Source organism: Cynocephalus volans, chromosome 6, assembly GCF_027409185.1.
Source record: "Cynocephalus volans isolate mCynVol1 chromosome 6, mCynVol1.pri, whole genome shotgun sequence".
Taxonomy (NCBI): Eukaryota; Metazoa; Chordata; class Mammalia; order Dermoptera; family Cynocephalidae; genus Cynocephalus; species Cynocephalus volans.
In genome coordinates this window covers 14,520,296-14,539,909 of record NC_084465.1, presented here as the reverse complement: position 1 = coordinate 14,539,909, position 19,614 = coordinate 14,520,296, and the positions used below count along the sequence as shown (strand labels likewise).

Below are 19,614 nucleotides of genomic sequence, written 5' to 3'. Positions count from 1 at the left end.
GGCTCACAGAACATGGGCTGGCTGGATTTAAGGCACACTCACCACCTAGTTTGATGACTTTGTACAGTGCAAACTACCCAATCATACATGACGGTCTTGCCTTTCCTTAATAGAAGAACGGGCATGCTCATACGGTATTCTTTGAAACCCTAAGTAGCCCCATCACCTCACTGCAGGGCAGCTCAATTTCCCCACCCACTTCAGGGCTGGAAGGATCTGCTGATTGTTATATTTTAGGCAAACCCCTTTCTTCTAAATCCTTCTTCCAACTTTTTGTGAAATTCTCACAATTACATTGCCTAAAATCCAAGCCTTGGAATTGCTCGGGAGTTAGGAGACAAAAAAATAGCCTCTCTTTTTTAAAATTTTGGCCACAGAGAAGATATATGGAAGGGTATTGAGACTGTTGGATTTGGGAGACAGAGAAACAAAAAGCATTATGAAGTTTAAAGTGTAGGTCTGGGAGAAGTTGTTTTAAGCACTGTGATACACAGGATACTTGCTCTAGAATTAGTCATTTAATTTTTATTTACTCTATCTCTATACCGACCACAAGAAGGAGCAGTTTAAGTAATACTTTTAAGTTTAGTGAAAGGAACTTTTCTCCCATTCATATCCCCAGATATTTTCATCTTCTTAATACCAGCCTGATTCTTTGAAAGAGAAGCATTCCAATCCCAATATCACTACTCTAGGTTGGTTGTGAGGCAGTGTACAGAACGCTAGATTTATTTTGCAGTAGCAATGGAGCCAAGATGATACGATCTACAATCAGAGAAAAAGGGAGCTTTACGATGTTTAAAATGCATTTAGCCAACTTGTCAAAAAATTGCACAAAACTATAAGGAAAGACTTAGCAACAGTTGACAAAGGCCCAAAGTAAGTGTCTCTACCTTTGTATTTGGATTCCACCTCTCTCATTCCACATACTCCCTCAAAAATGGGTTAGAAACAAATTAATTGGGCTAACAGACCTCTTATAAAAATGTATTTGTTCCTCCCTCATCACAAGAATATGCTTCCTTGATTTCAACAGTGGAAACAAGCAGAAACTAAGGCTTTTAGATTCTGGTGGAAAGAGACTGGATTTCATTTTTACCTGTCTTATCTCCTTTCATGGCCCTATTGGATTTGCACACACTATCTGAGTTTTGTAATGATGATAATGGAAGACAGGAGTTAGGATTTTCTAGTTTACTGAATAATCCACAGTGAGGACAATTCCACCAAAAACTAACTTAGAGAAGAGCTAATCTTTGAGGAGTTAACAGCAGCGTTTCACTCCATCTTGAAGGGCCTCTTTGACTTTGTCATTCCGAAGAGTAAAAATGAAAGGGTTCAAGAAAGGGGTTAACATGGAAACCATCAGAGAAACTATCTTATTGTACTCGGCTGCCTGCGTTTGCTTGGGTCTCACGTAGAAGAAAAAGCAGCTGCTGTAGCTGATCACAGGTGCAGTGGGAGGCACAGGCGGAGAAGGCTTTCTTCCAGCCAGAGGCTGTGGGGATCCTGAGGATGGTGAAGATGATGTAGGTGTAGTAGACAATTACAGGGATCAAAGAACCAAAAAGAACAAAAAGAGCCATTAAGAAGAGGGTAAACTCTATGAAAAGAGTATTATTGCAGGATAGTTTAAGCAATTGGCCTCAGTCACAATAAAAATGGTCTAACAGGTTTGATTTGCAGAAAGTAAGATGAAACGTGGCATAGAAGCACCAGATTTGAAAAATGAACCCAAACAACCATGACACAATTACCATCCAGATACAGGTGATGCTGTTCATAATGATGTTTTATCTCAAAGGGTTACAGACGACCACGTAGCAGTCCACAGCCATCACTCCCATTAATGCCAACTCTATGGTCCCCAGAGCAAGGTACAGAAAGAGTTGAGCAACACTGGCACTCAAAGATACTGTCTGCATCCCAGGGAGCAGCAATCCTCAAAGCATTATGGGGACAATTATGGAAGTGATCAGGGTCTCCAGGATGGGGAGGTAGCTGAGGAAGAATTGCATGGGGGACCGTAGACATTTATCAATAAAGACGATCATGATGACAATCGTGTTTCCCATTAATGTCACTAAGTAGAAGAAGAAGAGGATAGCAGAAAGAATATGGTGTAGTTCTTGGGACCCAGGGAAGCCTAGAAGGCAGAATTCAGTGGCGCTAGAGTGATTGTCCATTGTTTAGTCCTTGATTCTGGTGAAATCTAGAGATCAGAAGAGGCAGCATCATCCACATGGTTCTGCTCTCAAAAGAGAAGAAAGAAAGATGAGGGTGAAGAACTATTTCCAACCTGATAGTCAGGTGCCATGCCCCTGCTACTGTGCTCTGCACACAACCACAGCTCAATGTTGTCACCTCAAGTCTATAAGTGAGTCCCCCACTTTACTGTGGAGATAACTCCCTGAATTGGATGAAGACACCTTTTTCTCTGTTGGTGTGAGAAAACCCTTCCTTGTCCTTTTTCTCACTGGATGCACCTTCTCGCAGGAGTAGAGGCTAAGACCTTATAAATAGGCTAATTTTAAAGCTGAGTCAATCAGAACCCCCTGGTCCTGGGATTGTCCTACGTTCTCTTAGGTTAACTGTACCAGATGACATTAAGGCATTCAAGACGATGTTCGAGGGATGTAACTTTAAACCCTAGCCCTCATCCGTAAGGGTAGTGCAAAGAAAGACCCACCTTGGGGACAGCAGAAAAGAAACACTGGGTCTAAGACCAGCATCCCTACTGTCCCCAGATTCTAAAACCTCTATATTACAGAGCAGCAAGATCTCCAAATGAGAACTCTGGAGCTTGGGATAATTTCCTAGAGCAGATTCATTCTTCTCTAATTCTATTTTCTCTCCAAAGTCCTGGGAGGAAGGGAAAATGACACCTGGCACAGACAAGGAATAGATCTGAGGCCATCTGCTGCTTGGGATGTCTGGCTTCCTGCCTCTCACTTCATTTATCTCATTACTCAATGTCACTCCTTCAAGGGACTCTTTCCAATCATCCTACCCAAAACAGAAACAACATGCTCATTATTGGACTTCCATTTTCTTCACAGCACTTATTACCTGATATTATATGTCTCATTGTTTATTTTGTTTTTCATTTAACATTAAACAAATGTAGCCCAAAACACAACAAACAAAAATCCCTGCTCTGTGGAGCTTATACTCAAGAAAGGTGTGGGTGCTAGAGCATACACAGGGCAAGTAAATAAAATATATAAATGTTAGTTTATTGATCATGCCATGAAAAAAAAATAAAGCAAATAAGAAGGATAAGAAATTTAATTTTATTTATTTATTGTTCATCGATGACATTAGAATATAAACTCCCTGAGGGCAAGGTTGAGTCTTCTTTAACCCTGTATTCTGAGACTGGCACATAAAATTTATATATACATAAAATATTGTTTAGCCTAATAAGTAGTACTGAAAATGCTGGTGGATGACATATGAACGAATGGATGATATATGATTAAATAATCCTTGTCCTGGCCAGGGCTAGTTAGGCCACATTCCGTCAATCCTACTCTCCTTGCCTTCCATTCCTGCCTCATATCACCATTTTCTCTTCCTCCCTTCCTTCCCGAGGCAGCCCTCTCAATATCCCCATGGTGGTTTTACTCATGGGAAAACAGCCTTCAAGGACAGAATTGTTGGGAGAGCTCAGTGGTCTGCTTTCCCACAACCTCTGCATAACCAGCACTAAATGAAGGAAAACAAGAGAAAAGGACCCGGCTAATGTCAGGGAGCTGTGCCTGTGTCCAGCACTGGGTCAGAGAAAAGCAGAAAGTACTCTTTGCTGTGCAGGAGGGATTTGGAGATGCATTCTGCAGTTCCCCTACCCCTCCAGGCTCTGAGTGTCCTTGTTCTAGAAGCCCAGACCTTCCCATCCTGATCTCCTATCCTTCATACAGGAGAACCCTTAAGAAGACACTCATCTCTGTGCAGAGGTTTCCTCAACACTTATAACGTTCTCCAGGACTCTGCCGAGGTTAACTTCTGCCTGGCTAGTGTTGAGCCGTGCTCAGGGGCCACAGCAAGTTCCTGCTGTCTTCATTCATGGTGAAGAAGAAAGTTGACCTCACAGAGGAGCTTAGGAAAAAGCCCATAAATAATAGTGTTATAATAGTGTTCTGCAGAGTTGAGAGTCTCTCTCCTTCTCTCTCTCTTTCCCTCCCTCTTTCCTTCTTCCCAAGGAGACTTAGTCACTGAGGTCCCACTTCTTAATTAGCCCAGGTTCAGGGAGTCCCTAAGCAATCAGTCTAAGGAAAGCAGAACAAACTTTTAGTTATTCCCACTTTTGACCAATTAAGTTTTAGAACTTTTGAAAGTTACTGATTCATGGGAAAACCTGAAATCTCAACAATCAGGGATTTCTTAATATCAAGGCTGCCTTCCCCCAAGGCTCCAAGTCCAGGTTTCCAGAACGTGTCTTAGACTTTAAGCAGATAATTCCCATTGTCCTTTATCCCAGGCCCTTCTCAGGATTCTCTGTTATTTGGATCTAAAATCAACTCCCTTCCCCCAGTGAGAGAGATCATAATTGGCCTGTAAAACATCCACCCGTACCTCAAAAAGCCTGCATATTGGTCTCAGTTGAAGCCTTGACTTCACCGAAAATCCCCGAGGAAGCCTGATGACCTTATTCATTTAGGCTCCTGCTCCTCGTCCTGTGAAACCTACAGAATACAGTAGAGAGGTTCTATCCCTAAATCTAGCTCCACTCTGCAGTATTGCCTCAGGTTTTCACTCTTCTAAACATATGTGCATCTGTATGCATTTGAACAAGATTCTTCCAGCCATTTTTTCTATGGCATGTCCCTGACGACCAGCTGGGCCACTTGGAAGTGGAGAGAGCATAAGGACAGCCTCTGCAGGCAGTTATATTTGCAACCTGGAAGAACTGTCAAAATGTAAATTGGAAATCTGCTTGGTCCTGGAATAAGACAGAAAAACAGAATTATAAAACACATATCTGGATTTTGGTTTTCATTTCAAGTGTACCTGTTAAATCTGAGAATGTCAATTGGTGCCTAAGGATATAAATTGGGAATAATCTTTCTTTCAGTTTCTTAAATTGCTGAAGCCCAAAAGGTTTGCCATATAATTTTAGAAAAATTTTCTAAGCATGTACCTCCATATTATTTTTAAGAAAATGCTTTGAAAAATTTGTTTGCAATCTTTTCTCTCTCACTTAACATATAAATGATACCTTCCCACATCAACACTTACTGCTGTACCTCTTTTTTTTTTTTTTTTTGGCATAGTATTACATTATATGGATGGTCAATTCTTTATTAGCTAGCCCTCTATTAATCAATTTTTGTTGTTCCCATTTTTTATTCCATGAAAAATTATGCTATAAATCTTCTTAGACATTTATAAATACATGTGCAATTGTATTTCTGAAATAAATGCTTAGAACTAAAATTTGTAGGCCAAGATATAGATGTATTGAAGCTAGTACATTTTATTGGAAATTATGTTCCTAAGATTTAGATTGTTTCACACAACCGCTAAGACTGTAAGATGGGAGAGCTTTTGTTTTATAACCTACTATGAACCAAAGGTATAATTAAATTTTTTTTAAATTTTAAATTGGAGAGAACAAAATAAGTCACCTTAAAAGAGAAAGTAATTGACAAACCTGATAAAATACAAAATCTTTTCAAAGATAAAATTTACCAAAACTGACTCAAAAATAATTGGAACAACTTAATATTCCTAAATATGTGAAATAAATTTAATTAATAATTAAAAACCCTCCCACAGAGAAAACCGCAGATCCAGATGGCTTTACTAGCATATTCCATCAAATTTTTAAGGAAGAAATAGTACCAATCTTACACAAAATCTTCTAGAAAATTGAGAAGAAAGGAACACTTCCCACTTCGTTTTGTAAAGCTAGAATTATCTTGATACCAGAGACATCTTGAGAAAATAAAATCTACAAATCAATATCCCGCATGAACACAGATGCAAAAGTCTTTAACAAAATATTAGAAAAATAAAATCCAGTAATATGTAAGGAAAATAACACAGCACAACAAAGTGGTGATTTTATCCCAGAAATGCAGGGTTGATTTAACATTAGGAGATTAATTACTGTAATTCATGATATTAACAGAATTAAAGAGAAAAACCATGTGATCATTTAAACAGCTACAGAAAAGGCCTTTGACAAAAATCAACATCCATTGATTAAAACTCTGAGCAAACTAGGAACAAAGGGATCTTCCTCCAACTGATAAATAGAGTCTATGAAAATATCTGGCACTAACATCAAACTTATTGACGAAAGATGCAACACTTTTGCTCTAAGGTAGGGAAAAAGGCAAGGATATCTGTTCTCATCATTTCTATTGAACATTGCACTGGAATGAACATTGGAAATGGAAATATATAATGTACAAAAATATCCAAAAACATGAAGAAAACTAAGATATATATTTAACAAGCTATATGTAAGACCTGTGCACTTAAAACTATAAAACATTGCTGAGAGAAATTAAAGAAGACCTAAATAAATGGTAGTGTGTTCTATTTTTATAAATCAGAAGACTCAATTTTGTTAAAATGCCAATTCTCTCCAAATGAATTTATAGATTTAATGCAATTTCAATCAAATATCAGGAGGCTTTTTGTTAACCCTGAAAAACTGGGTCTAAAATTTATATACAAATGTGAAGGACCTAAAATAGCCAAAACAATTTTGAAAAAGAACAAATCTGAGGGGTTCACAATACTTAATTTCAAGACTTACTTTAAAGCTACAGTAATCAAGAAAGTGCGGTTTTGGCACAATATCATGTAGATCAATGAACATGTAGATAAACAAAATAGAGAACTTAGACACAGACCCAAGCATATATCTTCAATTCATTTTGACTACTCTAAACATTCAAAAAGATGCCAAGCAACTGAAACTCTTATACATTGCTGGTGAGAATGTAGAATGGTACAAACAACAGAAGATAAACATGCACTTACCATACATACCTGCAATTACACTCATAGATATTTTTTAAACATAAATGAAAACATGTTTACACAAAAGACATGTTTATGAATGTTGATAGCAGTTTTATTCATAACAAACTGCAAATAATCCAAATGACAATATATAGGTGAATGGATTAAATAAATTGTGGTATATCCATACAGTGGAATATTACAAGGCAATGAAAAGGAATGAACTGTTGATAGATGGATGCATCATCCTGGGTCATGCTGAGTCTCTAAAAGGTTCTATTAATCCAATGAATCATGCATTAAAGTAAATGCTGCATTATTCTATTAATAAACTCAAAAAATGAAAAATCTAATCTATAGTAAGAGAAAGCAAATAGTTGCCTGAGTCTGTGGTTGGAAATGGAAATTGACTTGGAAGGGACATAAAGACATCTTCTGGGTGATGAACACATTCCATAGTTTGATCATGGTGGAGATTAGGTTTGTGTATACATTTGTTAAAACTCATTGAAACTTACACTTAAAATAGATGTGTTAATTGTATATAATTTAACCTTAATAAAGTTGAAAATATTTTTCAAAACTCCAAAATATATAACAGAGGATGTAGCTCATCATTAGGGGCCTGATGGAGAGTGAAATGAGATAAAGGTAGGAAAAGAGTAAAGATAACATTGGAGTGAATCAGAAAGGGATTAGAATAGGTGAGACAAGTAGAATCTGGCTGTGAGGTGGGCATAGAGATGTGGGTGGGAGAGTGAGAGGAACCAGGAGGAGGAAAGAGTTTATGTAACCCTAATGGATATCTGAATGTGACAGGTAACTCCTGGACCTTTCCACAAACAGGGGTCTCTTTGGCCAAATTCTATCAAAACGTTTTGAGTAACTCTCTGCAAACACCTCTTAAAGGGATAGAAAGTTTTCTTTGTAAAAAGAAAGATAGGTTTACAATAGCCAAGAGTTGGAACCAGCCCAGATGTCCATCATTGGATGAGTGGATACGGAAAATGTGGTATATCTACACAATGGAATACTACTCAGCTATAAAAACGAATGAAATACTGCCATTTGCAACAACATGGATGGACCTTGAGAGAATTATATTAAGTGAAACAAGTCAGGCACAGAAAGAGAAATACCACATGTTCTCACTTATTGGTGGGAGCTAAAAATAAATAAATAAATTCACACACACACACACACACACACACACACACACACACACACACACACACACACACAAAAAAAAAAAAAAAAAAAAAAAAAAAAAAACCGGGTGGGAGGAAGAAGATATAACAACTACAATTTCTTGAAGTTGATACGGCAAGCAAACAGAAAGGACATTGTTGGGTGGGAGGGAGGAGAGGGAGGAGGGAGGGAGGTTTCGGTGATGGGCCAAAATAATCAACCACATTGTATATCGACAAAATAAAAAGAAAAAGAAAAAAAAAAGATAGGTACCTCCCACCACTACAGTCTGTAATATTGGGAGCATAATTTTTAAGTGTACAATATCTTCCCTACCCGACAGAAGGCAGGAGCACAACCGGGGGCTTCACAATACCGCAGCCCCCTCCACTGCCATCACCACTGCTTCCGCACAGGTGGTCCACCACAGCCACAGCCACTGCCACCACAAGGGTGGCTCACTGCCACAGCAGCAGCTATGGCCACCATGCATGTGGCCCACTGACCATTCAACTACATTGACATGAGCAGAGTCACCAGCTCAAGACAACTCTCTCTATACAGTAAGTTCCCCTCACACTTGACTGAATTTTTGTTGGTTTGCAGAGGAAATTGGGCTAAAAACCTAGTGGGCTTGTCAGAAGCTGTGGGGGTTCCATTTTTGAAGCTTTTAAATAACTGTACTAAAGTAAAAGAAAACCAGTTTCTCTGATGTGAAATTATGAATTATGAACTTATGAAACAGCATACTATGAAAATATGCTGTTTTCTGTGCATTGGGAATTTTAGAAAGGTACAAGTATGTAAGAAGTAAACAAGACAAATTTTTGCTTCAGAAAGGAAGAGGGCAGGAAGGAGCATATGGACAGAAGGAGAGGGAAAGAGACACACCAAAAGAAAAGACTTTGGGAAGCATCAAAGTTCAGAGATCAAAATGTCTTCGGAATCAGAGCAGTTTCCAGATTTCACTCAACAGACGGAACTGCTCTCCTGTCCTGAACTTCAGACTTGTCTATTTAACTCAAACTCAGCAAGTCCCAAACAGAGCTATTTATCTTTCATCCATCCATCCGTCCATCCGTCTCATATCGTCATATGGTTTACACCAAATGGAGCTTTTGATGTTCACACTCAAACTATTCCTCCCAGTTTTCTCCAACTCAAGAAATGCCAGCTGCTCATGACTAACATCCAGGAAACATACTTGACTCCAGTTTTTCCTTCATAACATACATCTAATCAGGCTGGAAATTCTGTTGGCTTTAACTCTCAAATATTTTAGGAATCTGATCATTTCTTGATCTATCTCCACCACTCCCACTCTGATTATTCCAGTGGTCTCCTAACTGGTCTTTCTGCTTTTACTCTGGCCCCACTTCTGTCTGTTCTTGACACTGTGGCTCTTGTGATGTTATTAAACTGTTAATCAAATTATGTCACTTATCTTCTCAAAATCCTCAGTGACTTCCCATATTCCTAGAGTAAAAGGCACATGGCCCTGTCACATGCTGTGTTATCTAGACCCTTGAGGGCCTGCAACCTCATCTCCTGCCCTTTTGTTTCCTCCTCTTCTGGATTTCTGGCCCCTTTATCTTGAATAGACCAGGCAGACTCCAAATCCAGGGCCTTTGCATTTGCCGTCCCCACTTCCTGTAATGTGCATCTCCCAAAATGTCAGTATTGTTCACTGCCTTGGATTGAGTGTTCCCCCAAAACTTGACCCCACTGTGACAGTGTTAAGAGGATGGGAAATCCTAGTATAGTAATTGAAAGGTGGGGCCTTGTAGAGGGGGTTAGATTGCAAGGCCTTGCCTAATGAATGGATTAATAATGGTCATGGGCATGGTTCTGAGAGTTTTAAAAAAAGAGTGAATATAGCACAGTAAGAAAAGTTAATTGATATGTTTTCAAATTCCATGTGGCAACTACCCTTTAAGAAAGTTCAAGAAACTTGTTGAGCTTTAGTGAAATTTTTACTGAATCCAAGTCAAGCTGTCTGCCCCGTACAAAAACCCTGGCTTGGCTCGACAGAATCTGTTACCCAGGTCATTCAGCTCGTGACTTGGCTAGCCAAAATCTTGTTATCAAACCAAAGTCCAGCTGCCTGCCCCAAACAAAAATCAAACAATGTAAAAGTCAAATTGATGTTGGAATAGGAAGTCAGCTTTATTCAGGAATACCAGTGACCTGGGGAGAGATATCAGGCTAACCCATCTCTCTGGTAAACCTGAAGGAGAACCAGACTAAAACACGTCTCAAAGATTCAGATTTACTGAGCAGTTTTAATTTTTTAATTTTTTTTTACTTTTTGGAGACTGGCCAGTGTGCAGATCTGAGGGGGTTTTAAAGAGGGGATTAAGGGAATGGAATGTGGGAAGTGAAATGCAGGAGGGAGGGAGATGCATAAGGGGCCAGATGTAAATTCTTGCCAAAGCTCCATCTGGCTTCTATTCTCGTCCTTGACTTCATCTGAGGGTCCTGCAAGATTTTGATTTGCTTTGGGGTGGAATCAGCAGAGCTTTATTGATGTCTTCCTTGGTTTCTCAGGGTCTGGATAGAATGTGTCTCATGGCAAGTTTGCAGCTCCAGGCTGACTGCAAAAGAACTTTACATTTATGTAAATAATGTCATCTTTCCCCTTAATCAAAGTTGAAAATATCAAATAACCATGGGAAAAGAGGAAATTCAGAGAAATGCATGCTAAGAAAAAACAAAAAACAAACATTGTTTTTTTTTTTTTCCCTAAAGTGCTTGCAGTTTTATATCCCAACATGGCTTCAGTCCTCCCCTCTCCAACAAAGCATCAAAAAAGAATAGTTCCAATTTTCTGAATGGCTGTTAAAATACAGCTCTTTTCAACTACATATCTGTGTGAGATTGCATTTACTTCATATACTTCAACCAAAAGAGGATATCACAACAGATAAAAGCAAAAGCAAATATAAGAATCTAGCCCTCTTCTGATAAGCTAGACATTAAAAAGATTTGCCTAAATGTAAAACAATACCACTTATCTCAGTGATTGTTTTTGTTTCAGAAAAGCCATTTGTATAAAAATATTATTTTTGCTAAAATGTAATGGGTTGGTTGATATTTTTAAATAAATTAATGTTCTCACTTTTACTTTTGAATAAGGTAAAAATAAATAAATAAATAAATAAATTTGTTTGATGAAAGTGAAAGGATTCCAAGATAATGTAGGATCATGGATAAACCACCAGAATTGGAGTCAGGAAACCTGAATGCTAATTCCTTTTCATACTTGTTAGCTGTGTGATCTTCAGTGTAAGCCTTAACCCCTCTGGGTTTGATTTTCTCATCTGAAATATCAGGGCAATGATGTATATATGTGATTTTTCTTTCATCTCTATCTTGGCCAAATTCAAGGAGCAGAAATGGAGCTAGTCCTTGAACCACCACTTTTTAATGCTAGACTACACTCTCAGCCTCCCACTAGGCCTCCACTCATTACTCTTGTGATGAGACCTCTCTACAAAGATTTTTTGTCAGAATCAGCTCTCTCTAGATAATATCATGGACTGTTATAGGCCACACCAGATCCAGTACATAAATTTATCCTAGGCAACTAATTATATAGGTGAGTAAAACCATTCAGTGAATATTCTTTAAGCTCAAGGCCATCTCATGTCTATGTGTGACTTTCCCACATGAGCACACGGAGGACACAGGTGTGAAGAGAAGTCATCATGGCCCAGAGAGAGAAAAAGCCATTTTAGTGACCCAGTAGGACAGAGAGGGTATTACCCTGTTATATATTATTATATTAACTATAGAAAGAGATAGAGAGATAGATGATACATAAATTATAGTTACTATTATATTGTATATTATTATATCAATTAGATAGATGATCAATACATAGTTATTCAAGGTGCTCTAGTGCATGCTGCTTTATCTCTCAGAGAGCTCGTTCTGTTTCCCACCAAGTTTTACACCAGATATTAGTTAATGATCAACCTCTTGTAGATGTTTCCCCTAACATCCTCAGACACATCCAGGTTACCTGCCAGGTGCTCTGCAAACACCCTTAGAGTGAGTGCTGCCAGGTGTTGCTTAGACACCTGTTCAGGACCAAGGTACTCATTTTCCCAGCCTACAACCAAGGCTCTTCCCATAAATTACTCCCAGTCAAAGAAAAATGCCTTCCCCAAGGTTACAGGCCTTCCTGTAGGGCAACCCGTATCCAGTGGCCTGTTGATGCAGGGGTGTAAATGCCCAGGTATCATGTTTCAATTCAGGACATAGTTCAGGACAACTCTGAATATCCAGCCACCTCCAGAGCTCCCAATGGGCTTTAAGCCTCTGTTGCAGTCTCATCGCAGCTCTATCCAAACCTCTTCTCCCTCATAGCATTACAGGGATCTTGTCAAAGATCACTCCCACACATAAGGTAACTGTGCAATTTCTTTCTCAAAATGATTCACTATTTGTAATTGTGTGTGTGTGTGTGTATGTGTGTGTGTACATGTTCTTATAATGCATGATAATATCAGTCTTCATCAAATGTGTTGCATCAAGGAAGAGACCATGTCTGTTCCGTTCACTGCTGTATCTTCAGTACATTGTCTGAAAAATAACTGTTATTTAAAAACTATTCTTGTTAGATTTTCTGTTCTTTAATTTTTAGTAAGACCGAGCTTCTTCATATTTTTAAAAACCATGTATATTTTTCTTAATGAACTTATTGGTTTGTAAGAGAACTTTATGTATAAATCGAATAAACCTTTCTTTCATGTGCTTTTATTTTTGTATCTTGTTTTTGTTATGTGTAAATATTTCATTCTTATGCAGTTACATTTAACAGTCTTTAGTCTCCTGGGATCTGTGTTTTCCTTAGAAAGCCTATGTTCATACTCCAAGGTAATTAAAAAGGGAAAAAATTTCCATTTGTTACTTTTCACATACAAATCTGTTTGAACCATCTGTAATTTATGTTTTTGAAAGCATGGGGTATAGATCCAGAGTTATGGTTTTTCCAGGTAGTCTGTGAATGCAATACATATTTCTGGGCTAAGGGTAAAAGGTGAAGAAAGAAGAAAGCAAGAGAGACAGATGAGAGAGAGAAGAAAAGGGAACCAAACAGCTTAGAAAACTACCGCAGCAAAAAAATACTGGGCTGGGGCAAGGAGTGTGCCATATCTGAAGAAAAAGAGATTAGAATGACTAATAACAATAATAAGGGCCAGAGAATATCAGCAGTGAAAAGATAATGTCTTCTAACACTTTATTTTACATGTGATGAAACTGACACTCAGAGATTGAGTGACTTGTTGAAGTCATGCAGCAGTTTACTAGCTGCGTTGGGATGAGCGATCAGGAACTCCTGATGCCTAGATCAGCCTTCCACAGAGTGGAGAGAGTGTTTCCAACACAGATTGATGTACTAGGTAGACCGTTGGCTGGAGTATTCTCTAAGGGTCCTACCAACTCTGAGATTCTAAGACCCAAAACTATGCTTTTGAAGATCATACTGCCTACAAAAGTCTCACAATCAAAGACAGATGCTATGAGTTGAATAAATCACACTGGCACGGAGTATGTGCTCAGTAAATACCACAGCAAAATATTAGCAAACAGGATTTGGCAACACATCAAAAAAATTATACACCATGATCAAGTGGGATTCATCCCAGTGATGCAAAGATAGTTCAACACACACAAGTAAATAAATGTGATGCATCACATCAACAAAATCAAGGACAAAAACCATATGATTATTTCAATAGATACAGAAAAAGCATTTGACAAAAAATTCAACATCCCTTTTTTATCATGATAAAGACACTGAACAAATTAAGTATAGAAAGAAAGTTACTCAACACAATAAAAGCCCTATACAACAAACCCACTGCCAATATCATCCTGAATGAGGAAAAGCTGAAAGCTTCTTCCTTAAGAACAGGAACAAGACAAGGACACCCACTCTCACCACTCCTATTTAACACAGTATTGGAAGTACTAGCCAGAGCAATCAGGCAAGAGAAAGAAATAAAGGCCATCCAGATTGGAAAAGATGAAGTCAAACTGTCCCTATTTGCAGATGACATGATCCTATATAGAGAAAAACCTAAAGACTGTACAAAAAGCTCTTAGAGCTGATAAACAATTTCAGTAAAGTTGTAGGATACAAAATCAACATGCAAAAATCAGTAGCATTTTTATACTCCACTAACAAACTAGCAGAAAAAGAAGTCAAGAAAGCAGGCCCACTTACAATAGTCAAAAGAAAAGAAAAAAAGCAAAAAACAAAAAAACAAAAAAAAAACCCAGGAATCAATTTAACCAAGGAAGTGAAATATCTGTACAACAAGAACTACAAGTTACTGCTGAAAGAAATCAAAGAAGATATAAAAAGATGGAAATACTTTCCATGCTCTTGGATTGGAAGAATTAACATTATGAAAATGTCTATGCTACTCAAAGCGATGTACAAATTCAATGCGATCCCCATCAAAATACCAATGACACTCTTCATAGAAATAGAGAAAACAATCCTAACATTTATATGGAACAACAAAAGATCTCAAGCAGCCAAAGCAATCCTGAGAAAAAATAAATAAGTAAAGCCAGAGGCATAAAACTACCTGACTTCAAGTTATGGTACAAAGCTATAGGTACCAGAGCAGCATGGTACTGGCATAAAAAGAGACACTCGGACCAGTGGAATAGAATAGAGAACCCAGAAATCAGTCCACGTACTTATGGCCAACTGATGTATCTTTTTTGGTTCTTTTTTTTTTTTTTTCTTGGCCAACTGATCTTTGACAAAGGCACCAAGAGCATATATCAGGGGGAAAAATAAACAAACTGCCTCTTCAATAAATGGTGCTGGGAACACTAGATATCCATCTGTAGAAGAATGAAACAAGACCTCTTGACATATACCAAAATCAACTGAAAATGGATTAAAGCCTTAAATGTAAGACCTGAAACTATAAAACTCTTAAAAGAAAACATAAAGAAAATACTTTAGGAAGTAGGAGTGGTCAAAGACTTTATGAGTAAGACCCCAAAAGCACAGGCAACAAAGGAAAAAATAAACAAATAGGATAATGTCAAACTGAAAAGGTACTGTGCAGCCAAAGAAACAATTAACAAAGACAATCTACAAAATGGGAGAAAATATTTGCAAACTATGCATCCAACAAGGGATTAATATCTGGAATATACAAGATCTCAAACAACAGAAAAACTACAAGTAATCTGATTAAAAAATGTGCGAAGGAGCTGAATAGACATTTCTCAAAGGAAAACATACAAATTGCTAAAGGGAAAGTGAAAAAATGCTCAATATCACTCAACATCAAGGAGATGCAAATTAAAACCTCACTGAGATATCATTTCACCCCAGTTAGACTAACCATTATCAAAAAGACAAAGAATAACAAATGCTGGCGAGGATGCAGAGAAAGAAAAACCCTCCTACACTGTTGGTGGGACTGTAAATTAGTACAGCCATTATGGAAAACAGTGTGGAGGTTTCTTAAACAACTACAAAAGAACTGCCCTCCAATACAGTAATTCCACTGCTGGGTATATACCCAAAGGAATGGAAATCATCGTATTGAAGGGATACCTGCACAGCCATGTTTAGCATAGGTCTATTTACAGTAGCTGAGATATGGAATCAACCTAAATGTCCATCAAAAGACAATTGGATAAGGCAAATGTGGTATATATAAACAATGGAATACTACTCTGCCATAAAAATGAATGAAATTCTGCCATTTGCAGCAACACGGATGAAATTAGAAAAAATGTTAGTGAAATAAGCCAGGCACCGAAAGAGAAATACTGTGTGTCCTTACTCATAAGTGGGAGCTAACAAACAAACAAACAAGCAAACAAACAAAGAAAAAGAAAGATACAACAATCACAGTAATATGTTGAACTTTCAAAGGGAGAGAATGGAACTGAGGCCACCAGAGTCTGGGGGGTGGGGAGAGAAGGAGAAGGAGGGTGGCAAGAAATTGGTAATGGCCCCCTAAAGAATGATTACATTGTGTAATGTCGAATATACTAATTATCCTGATTTGAACATCACATAGTGCACACAGGTATTGATATTCAACTCTGTACCCCATGGGTATATATAATCAATTATGTTTCCATAATAATAATTAAAAAAAACTTTTCTATCATGAAACATAATAAAATAACATGAAAGCATCAAATCTGTACTGAGATGTTTTGATAATATTACATTTCTAATCATTTTTTAAAAATTAAAAAAATAAAATTTCCTCTGGATATAAGGAACACTTTCTCCATAAGTTTAAGCTTATGGCTTATGACAATCTCAGTGCCTAGGATGGTTGATGGTGTGCCAAAGGGACTTAGACCAGTGTAACTGAGGAATTGGGGGAGAAAAGGGGACCTCACAGCTGGAGATCCTTATGCTTCAGACTTGAAGCATGAGGATCCTTATGCATTCAACCTGTAACACTGGGACAGATGGCTCAGAGAGGCCAAAGGGCAGGAAACGGCTAGAGGACATCTTCCACTAAGAAATTTTGGCGTGATCTTCTCAACTTATTAACATTTATCATGCTCTTCTATGGTCCAGGAACACTTGTACTAGTGCTTTACATATAATCTCATTTAATTCTGGAAATAACCTTATGAGGGAGGCATTACTATCCTTATAATAGTGGAGATATTTTATGGGAAAAAAATTCCAGATTTTTATCTGGGATGCGCTCATTTAATGGTTGTTTGGTGAACATCTACCATGGAAATGTTAGATTTCAAATCTAGACCTAACTCCAAAGCCCCCCACCACATACAGGTACGTGTGCATGCACACAAACACACACACACACACACACACACACACACACACACACACACACTTTATGTGTCTCTGTAGACATAGGCCAGATGCAGTTTCCGCTTGCTTCTGGGTGCTGTCTGAGAGAGAGACTCATTGCTAGTTTGAGCATAACCTCAGCAAGTCCAGAGGGCTCCTTGCTTTCCCTGTCATTCCTACCCTGCTGGAGTCTAAAGTTTTTTATCCCTCCCAGCTAAGTTCTAAAAATCTGCAAGACTCCAAATGTTTAGAAACAGAGTGGATAAACAGCATCAGGAACACTCATCCTTGGGAACACAGGACAGCAAGAAAACTGTTCTCATGTCATTGCCCTGCAGACTCCATTCTCTCTTTCCAGGCCCACATCAATCACAGGTAGTTCTGCCCTAGGTTGTCCAGGGAGAAACGGTAAGTCTTTCATTAGGAACTCAATATAAAAGGTTTTGACACATTTTTAGCTTGTGGGGTTACTTGCCCGGCAGTGCTAGGGCCATGTGCCCTATCCCTAAGAGTCTTATATCTCCATGTCAAAATCGGGGTTCCACAGTCAGGAGGATATGGAAGTGAATGACATAAAACAAGCACTTCAAGAAAAGCTCACTGTGCTTGTGAGCTAAGATACCTTGGCAAGGTCTGGAGACGGAATGAGTTAGGAGTGGTGCAAATATAAGGATTGGGCTCTGATTCAATCAAGAGTGGCTGTGAACTTCTGACTTGCTGTTGAGGTTTGTGAGAAGGCTGCATGCTTCTCTGCTTAGGGAGACAGATCTGCTTCTGCAGTCAGATGCCATTGCTGGGGACCAGCACAGCCCTGGGAAAATACCAGTGATGTTGGAGAGACAGTGTGTTTTCTCAAAGCATTTTCTCCACTCTCAAGTGTATTTTTTTTCATTTCTGTTTTTTCTTTGTTATTTATGAATATCTAAAAGGATCAGTTCAGACAAACATAATCAAAATGTGCTGTCAGAAAGAAATGTGATGATCTGCACATACAAAGACACATAAACACTCTCACAGACACACAAGACGTCACCTTCACATCAAAGAAGGGAAGAGTCAATGAGAATGAAGTTTTCGTGCCAACAATAACAACAGCGAAAACTGCTATGATTGAACTCTTACGAGGTGGCAACCATTATCCAGTTGGATGCACACGGGAGCCTTACTGCTTTTATTTTGCATATGAGGAAAATTCTGCTCTGGTAGGGTTAGTATCAGCCCAAGGGGTACTACTAGCAATTAGTAGAGCCAGGATTTAAACCTAGACAGTCCAGGACAGGTGCCTCAGCCCCCGTGCAAGTCTCGGGGATGGGGCAGTGGGATGCCGTCGCAGCACTGCAGGCAGCAGGGCCAGGAAGCCCAGTGCGATCCACATGCATTCCTGCACATCTTTCCGGACTGTTAGAGCATCCAATGGGTCTTGCCTGGATCCCAGAGCTTGAATCTAGATGTCTTGATTTCCTTTCTGCCTTCAGCCAAACATGTCACCCCAAAGAAATCTTACAGTTGCTTCTCTGCTCTGGCTCCCCCTAGATCCATGAATTGAATGGCTCTGTTGTTGACAGAAGAGCTGGAGATGAACGCTTGTGGGTAGGTGAGCGTTTTCAGCAGAAGCCCATCCGGAGAGCCTTGCAGAGATGCTCACAACCAGTTCTGGGCTCAGCCCCAGCCACGTCCAGTCCCTGCAATGCCAGCTCCCACATGAGGACTTCTGGGTGACCCCGCTCACTCTGTCTCTCCCCGCCTGCATTTCCCGCCTCCTGCCTCATGATTTTGCTCCTCCGTATCCTACTCCCTGATCTTTTTCTGATGATTCTCTTGGTCTGCTTTTTAGTCCCTTCCAGCATTCTCTCTGGATTTCTGGATCCACTGCATTTTTCTCTATTCTTCTCTCTCCTCATTACTGCTTTTCTAATTCCTTGCCTTTGGTTTTATGATTCTCACACCCACACGTTTCTTTCTCTCTCTCACTCTCCCCTGTCAACCTCTGCCTTTTTCTATCTCTGACCATAAAAGTAAATAGAGCTTAACACAGAAATGGTAAATGGGACCCAGGAGATCTGGGTGGCATAACAGCAGCGTCTGCTACAGCAGGTCATGTTGAGGTAATAAACCACTCAAATATTTCAACAGCTTATAACAGCGAGGTTTATTTCTCACTCATGCTCCATGTGCATCACTGGCAGGAAGTAAACTTTGCCCAGTATGGCCCCTCAGGTTGCAGATCAATAGTCGCTCCACTTTAACACATTCTTCCATGACCACTAAGGCAGGGAAGGGCAGATGGTGAATTAAAGGTCAGGTCTTAAGGCTTCTGCTAAGAAAGGGCTCCCACTGCTTTCACCCACAGCTCAAGAGCCCAAGCAAGTCATTTGGTCACCCCTAAATCCAATGAAACAACAATATATGGTATTCCTACTGTGAAAGTCGCCTCCAGGAAGGACAGAAAATATGGGTTAGCAATAATAGTCCATTATAGGGTTTGGGGTTTTGTTTTTTGTTTTGAGGAGACTTTTTCCCCTTCCTTGTGAATTTTCTCTTTAGCTTATCAAATAATGTGGATACTTTCAGTTACACAGTTTCTGTCGTTGCCAAGCTACAGAATATTTGAAACAGTG

At 39.0% G+C, this 19,614-nt stretch overlaps 1 protein-coding gene across 1 annotated transcript; it reads right to left on the bottom strand.

The window, feature by feature from the left end:
* Positions 1-1,249: 1,249 nt before the first annotated feature.
* On the bottom strand, positions 1,250-2,186 carry LOC134381258 (olfactory receptor 9A4). Its single transcript, XM_063101338.1, is given in 2 exon segments — positions 1,250-1,448; positions 1,450-2,186. Coding segments are annotated over 2 exon segments (936 nt in total).
* Between the last annotated feature and the right edge of the window lie 17,428 nt (positions 2,187-19,614).